The sequence below is a fragment of the Stigmatopora nigra genome, chromosome 8, assembly GCF_051989575.1.
Source record: "Stigmatopora nigra isolate UIUO_SnigA chromosome 8, RoL_Snig_1.1, whole genome shotgun sequence".
Taxonomy (NCBI): Eukaryota; Metazoa; Chordata; class Actinopteri; order Syngnathiformes; family Syngnathidae; genus Stigmatopora; species Stigmatopora nigra.
The window spans coordinates 10,881,667-10,890,634 of record NC_135515.1 but is presented as its reverse complement, the minus strand read 5'-3'; the positions used below and the strand labels follow the sequence as shown (position 1 = coordinate 10,890,634).

At 33.7% G+C, this 8,968-nt stretch overlaps 1 protein-coding gene across 3 annotated transcripts in view; it reads left to right on the top strand.

The window, feature by feature from the left end:
• Window positions 1-686: 686 nt before the first annotated feature.
• The window catches only part of rap1gap2a (RAP1 GTPase activating protein 2a), a 42,396-nt gene continuing 34,114 nt past the window's right edge, over window positions 687-8,968 (top strand). For 2 of the 3 annotated variants that reach the window (XM_077722431.1, XM_077722430.1), the window contains exons 1-2: window positions 687-873; window positions 2,199-2,234. In XM_077722431.1, the coding sequence (XP_077578557.1) occupies window positions 830-873; window positions 2,199-2,234 (80 nt within the window). In that variant the 5' untranslated portion in view covers window positions 687-829. Of the gene's footprint in view, window positions 874-2,198; window positions 2,235-3,623; window positions 3,641-8,968 lie in introns of those variants that run through there. The other variant, XM_077722432.1, reaches the window with a different exon arrangement.

The following is an 8,968-nucleotide window of genomic DNA, read 5'->3' as shown; positions in this document are numbered from 1 at the left end:
ATGTGAGGAAACACAAAAATGAGAAAAAATTATAAGGAAATTATTTATAAATGTCCCAAAATAACTAAAGCATATGAAAATGTGCCCTGCACCGCTGAAATTTTTCCCTGTAAATAAATGAGATAGAATGACGAAATGCCTTTACTTTTAGAGGAAATATATTTTCCGTATCACGAATCACTCATTTCCATATAAAACATTTCGTAACCTGAAAATTTCATACCTAATGGCATTCGTAAGTAGAGGTATGACTGTAGTTGAGTGCGCGTTCTACAATATACTAGTGAAGTGTGGTCACCTATATACCATGCTTCTATTATTGTTCTCTTGTGTGTTATGAATTACTTAAGTTATACAGTAACTTGGCAAGTTTGCATTTTTGCATGTCTTAGACTTCATTCATTACAGAAAATTTTAGTTGTTGTTGTTGTTATTATTATTATTGTTGTTGTTGTCTATCAATGCATACCTCAAAGAGTTGTGCTTGAATATCAGTGCTGCAGATAGTTTTCAGACTCCATTTCAATGAATTGTATGAAAGGGGAACTGTAAGATTGTGGGAAATAAACTCATAGGCTCAGATGGGTTATTTGACCTGGCCCCTCCCACTTTTACCACCATATACACTGTGTATGCATTGGACCTGTATGTTTCAGGGAGAGTGACTTTGTGTGCTTAACTGCGTGTGAAAAGGCAACCAATGTTTCAGGAAACTGACTGTTTGACAGGGTAGCTCAAATGAACGTGAGAAACAGAGACTGACAGCACAGCTTACTTTCCCAGTGGATACTTTCTGAGCTTGCCATTAGAAGAGTTTATCGGATCTAAAATGTTGAGTAGAAGGAGAAGCGTGTCATTTGGTGGTTTCGGATGGTACTGTATGTTTTTATTTTTATTTTATGTACTATGTGCAGCTTATAAACAAGAAATGTATTTATTGACTTTATTTTCATGCTTGTATTAGTAATACTTTTATATTAATTTAACGTGTAGTTTGGATTTGTGGTGCAGATATTTTGTAGAGAGGAAGTATCATACTACTGTGTACTTCTTCCCTGTGTATTCTATGGCACTTTGTCATTAATTAGTAGCCACTTTTGCTTCTCCCTGATGGATTTGGTTGTATTGTTATAACTCATGTGACATGGGAAACACAATTTGGATGAAATTGTGACTCGATTTTCTCAGCCATATGGGTTATTTGATAATATACCTTGAATGCATTGCTGATTACGCTCCCATTCAGTTAAATTACTCTGGAAAGTGCTGACCCATTGGAGTGCAGTATTAGTGGGCTCCATCACTGCTGTTTGTCATATTCTTGTTTTGAAAGCATCACATTGGAGCACTTTGCCTTGTCAGAAGAGCTGAGGCAGCATAACCTGCCACATAAGATGACATGAGCTTGTCTGTTTTGAGAGCTTTCTTCAAAACATAGAACAAAAAGCAGCCACCCTAAGCATTTTTTTTGCAAAACTCAGAAACTTTACAAATGCTGTCATGTTGACTGGTAACACACAAAGGGTATAACCCGTAACCCGGCTTTCAGTCAAAGGCAGCCATGGTTGGTTAAAATTCACTCGCTATCACAATTTGCTGAGCATTAGGGATTGTCTTTTCAAATGCAAAATTGTATGAGCATTACCATAGATTTAATGCAGGTTTCGTAACCTGAAAACGTTGTAATTAATGGAAATTCATAAGTAGAGGTACGGTTGTAACTGTATTAAACCTTCCTATCATTTAATCCATTCATTCATCTTCCATACCGCCAATCCTCTATAGGTTTTAGGATTAGATTTTTTTAATTTATGCATACTTCCACTCATCAGCTCCATGTTGGCTCTTGAAAATTGCCAAGCTTCATTAAACTACAAATTAGACAGTAGATACGGCAAAGAAAAATACAAATTAGGCAGATTCCGTGTCAGAAATGCCTCTACGAAAGAAAATTATGTGATAATTTCCTGCTTTTTGCATTTTTTTAAGAATTATTAATGAATCAGAATGAATGCAGTGAAGTGAGACATGGTGCTAATAAAGCATTAATGGAAAAAAAATGACAGAGTTATCAAGTTAAAGTCACCCATTCAACATAGTCTTTGGCTCCTGTGTCCACAATAAAAGGACAAAACCATTGCTTTCAGAGAAATTCCGAGATGATCATTTAACTTTTATCTTTTCGTGTTTTTCTCCAGGATTGACAAGTCTACTTTATCTGCATTGAAAGCCCGGTAAGTGAGACTCTAAAATATATTTATATGTCAAAAAAATTGTAATTATTCCAAAATTGTGGTGAAACAGCAATATGAAAGTATTTTTTTTTTAATGTTTTTTAATTTTTTTGGCACACTACCAAAATCAAATCATGTGTTCCTTTGTTTATATGTCATTCTCACACACCATATAACCAATATAAATGTAGGTTCCCTTTTTGGTTTCTAAACAAAAAGCCATGACGGACAAGCTATTCCTGGCGAGGTTTGTCTACATTAAAGAAAACCAAGTGTATGTACTTCTAGTTTTGTGGGGCCGAAAGAACTGTACAACAATGACAACCTCACACAAATTGCAAAATTTCCAGTGTAAAAGTCAAATTGCATGTTTTTTTTTCTGTATGGACTAGATGAACAAACTAAAAGTCAGGCATTCCAACCACACAGACCGCATTGGGCCCCATAGTAGGCCAAGGTATGGCCCCAAACCGTATGTTTGAACCTCCAAAAATCACACCCGATTTTGTTTTTAAATATCTTTTTTTAATTTAATCTTTTTTTATTTTCTCTGGTATGCTAAAGGTTTATGATGCAGCTTTTCCTTTAATTCCTTCTGGCCATTTTCGGTCCATTGAACTCAAAACGTATATAAATTGAAACCAGTGAGATGGATCTGACAATTCTTTGAATACATATCAAACTCACAATTAATTTGTAAGTAATTTACGTGTAAAAGGGATGTCAGGATGTCTCAGTGGCTGGTACTTTAATATTAATTTCAAGTAAATGCTTACTATTGTTTGTTTAATGCATCATATAATAAAGGACATACACCCACACAACACTATGCTTTCACTCCTTGGCCAGGTGTCGTTAGATTTCTGGCTGTGGAGTGGCACTGAATATGAATAGCGAGTCGTGACTCAGTTGAGGTGTGTGTGTTGTGTGTGTATCTACACTTTTGATCTGCGTGTTTGATTATAGTATAAGAGCTCTGTTGAGTACAGATGGCATAAAGAAATGGTAGGCTAGTACCTTGACCAGTATATACTAAACGTGTTTTGTACATTTTTTTTAATGATATATCTTTTACATGTGTGATTTACCACCTCTAAAAGAGATCACCATTTGCAGACAGTCTTTTCTGTCCTCTCACTCCCACTGTTATTAATCCCGACTGCAGAAATACAAAGGAAGCATCTCTCCACCTTTGGGTCTCATTAGTAAAATGCATAATCAATCCTGTGTGGATGTGGCTTCGAACCACATACACTGCCAAATATCTGCCTCTCCTGTGGCTTTTGTTTCGGCATAGTACTAATGAATATTTCGAGTAGAAATTAAAAGAGAATGGGTATAAAACACAGGCAGGTTTTTTTCAGACCACCATTATAGTACCACGAAACGATGCCCCGCAAGCTGTGGTGAGTAACTGCTGGCTTACTCTCTGTCTTTATTTTTAAATGAAGTATTTTAGATCCTCTTCTAACTGTTTATTGGTTTTTATATTTTGTTTTATTTGTCAATAGTCAACTAGGATGAATAGAATTAGAATTCAAATAAGATCAACTAGAGTATAACTCTTGCAGTCATGCAAAAGGTTTGGTATCATGCCTTACAATATTTATATGCAAATTTGAATCGCAGAAACATAGAAATATGATTTAGTGTAAGGCATTTGTTTTTCATGTATGTTGACTTTCTGAGTCTGTAATACTCAAACAATGAATTGAAATGCATTGAAACTTACCAGCAAACCTGATGTGGATTGAATACATGAAGATGGAGTCTTTGGTTAACAGCAAATGCATTTGACTTCCTCATCATGGTTTTTAAACCACTGAGAAACACTTTCCTTGTAATGTGGTCACTATAAAAACCATGTAGATGCTGAACAAATTTGAGAATTTTTGGATGAATCAAACGCGTAATATTGCACATGCATGGATTGTTTAATTGGGATTTTTTGTATTCATTTTAGTCATTCGATCTGTTGCACTTGAACATTGGCAGTCATGATTGAAGTGTTCTCTATGAAACTTATAATCAACACTACGCAAAAAAGATTATTTTAACATTTGTGTTTAGTACCAAATTATTCATCCATTCACTTTCCGAACAGCTTATCCTCACAAGGGTCGCGGGTGGGGTAATTAGTTACTTTTCTGATCGATTCAACGGTAAATCTTATCATTCATCTCATCTCATTTGTTCAATGTTTAATTATGTATTTATTTTATACGCATGCATTTTCACAACTTATTTTTATCTTCACATTGCAAATGTTGCCTTGCAATTTTGCTCTTCATTAAAACAGTGCTAAAAATTAGCTGACACATTAATTTATGTGTAGCATATAATGCTATCCATAACAACTTTAAGGAAAAAGGACTGCATTCAAACTGGATTCAAGCATATCTGCCCTCATTTGCTCCTGATGCTGTGTAATCAGTGGGTGAATGAGTAGAATGAGCATACATTACTTCTGTGTAATTATGCTTTTTACTTTGCTCCTCTGACAGCAAGACAATGATCATTTTCCCATCAAAGTTAATTTACCCCTGAACTATTTGACTCTGAGATTTGATGACAGTGTGCTGAAGATGTTTCTTCTTTGAAAACCTTTCATTTCATAGCATATTTATCTGTGGGGAGGAATGCGGGTGAATGTTATCTTCCTTTTCCCATCGTTGAAAAGAGCAAAACGTGCTGCTGCTATTTCTGAAGCATGGCATTTATTACGTGGCCTGGCCCCCTTCTGTATTGTGCAGAATGACGTCAATCTAAGGTAATCAAACAAACATGAAAAAATGTCTACTGCCTTTATGTTTGCACTATCTGTTTGTTTAATAAAGTTCAAAGCAGTCCATAGATTCTTACATAGAGGTTGTTTGTAGTCTCAATGAGCTGATGGGGTTATTACTGAACTATTTCAAGCTATCATAGACAGTGACAGTGTTTGAACTGCAAAATAAAGGCAATAAGAAAATGAAAATATTCGAGAACAGGTGTACAGTTCAATACAATAACATCCATATGATGTTTTGATTTACCATTTTGCATCAGAACTTTCCTCTACATTAGTTAACAGAGGATTATGTAGATTGTAGAGTGTAAATGTGCGTCTTGGTTGAATTTTATGTTAGAAAAACATTGTGAAATAATGTGGTTTCAAGTTGAAGATATAATTCTTGATATACTATAAGGGAAGTGGTAAAACTCCACCCATCCTCTATCCTCCAAAGGGAGGATGTTGCACTTCCTCTTCTTTCACACCTACTGCTCAAAGAAACATAATACTACCTATTAACCTTGAGGTATTTTATTGTAGACATGTGATGGGCTTTTTATTTTCCTTTAATGTTTGCACTTTTATTGAACAGGTTACATGCCAGGTATTATTTTAACTAAACGTTCACTAGCATTGATGTACATTTAAGGGCAGGGCCCATGGGACATGTCTCCTCCATGTTTTCCTCTACAAAAAAAAAACAATGTTATTTTTTAGTACAGTGATACCTGAAGTTATAAAATTAATTATTTCCAGAAGTGGTTCCGTAACTTTGATTTTTCGTAAGAAGCATATTTGACATTGAATTAGCATTATTTTTTTTCTATTTACATTTGGTTATTAAATTTGTGTTCTTACTTCATAAGCGCTTTCTATGCAATCTATCAGTGTTTTTAGTGTTTTGTTATCTGTCATAGTTTTTTAAATACCACTTTAGTGTTACTTCTATTTTTATAGATCTTCCCGCATTAAACTAGTACAAGATATTTAGAAGATAAGCGTTAGCCAAAGATATGAAAACATGTTTACTGACATTGCCGGTAAATTTGTGTAGCTAATGTGGGTGTAATTAAATAATTTCTATATGAATGATGCAGAAAAAATATATATATGTATATATTTATATATATATATATATATATATATATATATATATATATATATATATATATATATATATATATATATATATATATATATATATATATATATATATATATATATATATATATATATATATATATATATATATATATATATATATATATATATATATATATATATATATATATATATATATATATATATATATATATATATATATATATATATATATATATATATATATATATATATATATATATATATATATATATATATATATATATATATATATATATATATATATATACTTAGATAAGAAAGAGTGACATGAAGTCGTTTATTAGAAAAAAGTTTTGTCATTATTAATTAGTAATTTATCAAATTATTAATTCCACCTTTTTGTTTTGTATATCTTAGCTGAATCAGCAAGAGCCAGGGGTCAGACAATGACTAACTATCAAGGTGGCACAGAATTGAGTGATATTTTGGTCTATGCCTTAAAACCAGTTAAACCAAATAGGAGAGCATTACACTTAAAAGTAACCAAAGGAAAAAATGCAAAAAAACCCCAACACAATAAACTAAAGAGTTGCAGTTTTATTAAAAACACTTGTCGCCTACTCCCACTACTAAATTCTAAATTCCGCCCACAGTCATTATAGTACTGTTGTGCCCCTTGGGATGCTCAATGTGCCGACATACAGTACATAGAGTAGGCTACAAAAAGGAATACCCACCAGAGGGTACTGTTCACTAATGTTTTCCTTGCAACCTGTTGATTGTCCATATTCTTGACAAGTCGCACTGCACCGATAAAAACTGACTCAACCTAACCATAATCCCACTAAATGCACTTGTTTCTTTAGATTTGATGATTTGTTCATTTTAAACCAGCTTTGATTCTAAAGCACATCTTAACAGGTTATAATAAATATTCAATTGATATGGTGATACTTAAAATCTAAAAGTATAATTAGACCTCATGGCTACATTTGCATATTAAATGTATTTATTTATTTTTGCATGTAAAACGCTTCATTGAATGCATCTATAGGGAGACAAGTCTGTTGCCATGGCAGCAAGAACTGATGGTCTTCTATTATGAAATATTTCCATGGTGATGGGGCCGTTACTGTCAGTCTCTTAAAATGTTATCATTGGAAATTGAATCTGGTTCACAAATGGAGTACTTTATAAGAGTATTATATGAGTGATTCATGTCCATAGATGATGGATTTAAAAAAAATAGTGTGTTAACCAGGAAATACATTGAGTTGTGTCTGCCTTACGACTACAAATTCAGGAGCAAACTCGCGATAACGTGTGTTCAGCACGTCCTACCATAACTACCTCTTGTGAATAAACAATGGAATAATTGCTACCTTTTTCTTGTTGTTTTATCTAGAAAAAAAAAGATTACAATTAACTTGTTGCATGAGTTAATCTTTTTTTTGCATGAGAACATTCCAAGCATATTAAACAGTACTATATTTTTCAGACTATAAATCACACCTGATTAAAAGTCTCATATTTGATAAATCTCAAAGTAACGAAAAGACATGTCTTAGAAAATGTAGTACCGTATTTTCACGACCATAAGGCGCACTTAAAAGTCTTAAATTTTCTCCAAAATAGACAGTGGGCCTTATAATCCAGTGCGCCTTATATATGGAAAAAAACAGAAAACCAAAAACGAAAAACCATCACTGTCGGATATTAAAAAGAAACACAAATGCCTAAACTGAAACAATACTGTTAAATATGGAGATGCCATCTTAGTTTACAAAATCTTCCATCATATAGCTCCTCGCCCACTGCAAGATTTTATACAAAAAATCCAAAACATCAACAATGGCTGGCTCTAGAGGTGACTGTGTAGTGAGTGCTTTATACTGGAAGTCAATAGGAATTACCGTATTTTCACGACTATAAGGTGCACTTAAAAGTCTTAAATGTTCTCCAAAATAGACAGTGCGCCTTATAATACAGTGCGCCTTATAATACAGTGCGCCTTATATATGGAATTCATTGAGGGTGCGCCTTATAATGCGGTGCGCCTTATAGTCGTGAAAATACGGTAACAATAAATTAAACTTTATGTCCCTCATTCCTAGCTCGCTCCTTTAATGTTCACAGCAATAATTCAGTATCTAATTCTGCCACCAACAAAATGCAAAATACGCATGTGTACACTAACGTGTTTGTTAGTCATGCGGCCAATAGAAATGCAAAATAAGAATCGTGGAATCAGATTTGAAACCTTTTAAGTTGCAAAAAAAATAAGACTTTAAACAAAATCATGGAACTCAAGCAAACAAATTAATTTGAAAAGCAAAATCTTACATTTATAATGTTTACAAGTTACTCTTTGTCGTACTTCCTGGCCAGATTCGTACTTTTTTTAATATTAGTGCCAAACATTCTTGCTTGCACGACCTGCATATTGCTTGCGAGAAAGAGATTCATCTCATGTGCTGCTCATCGTTTAGCGTGGGCTGGGATTAAACCTAAATTTAATATCAAAACTATGTGGACAAATCCTTGCTACATAAACATTTGTATCACCTCTTCTGAAATGCCAGTTTCATAACAATGACATGCGTTCTGAGTCTAGTTCTATTAAATCCCATTAAAGAAAACATCTGGCCGTCAGCGTTTGACAAATATTTACTCCTTTTCTTGTGCCTGATGCTGATCTCACTCAGAAACAGGAGCTGATAAGTGGACCATCTGGTCAGACGACTCACTATTAAGAGCTTATAGAACAGACACTCAGAGATTCAATGGCATCACTGAGAAGGGGCTTTTGCAGAGAAGGAAAACAACTCTTGGTCACAGCTGCATTTGTACAATATAC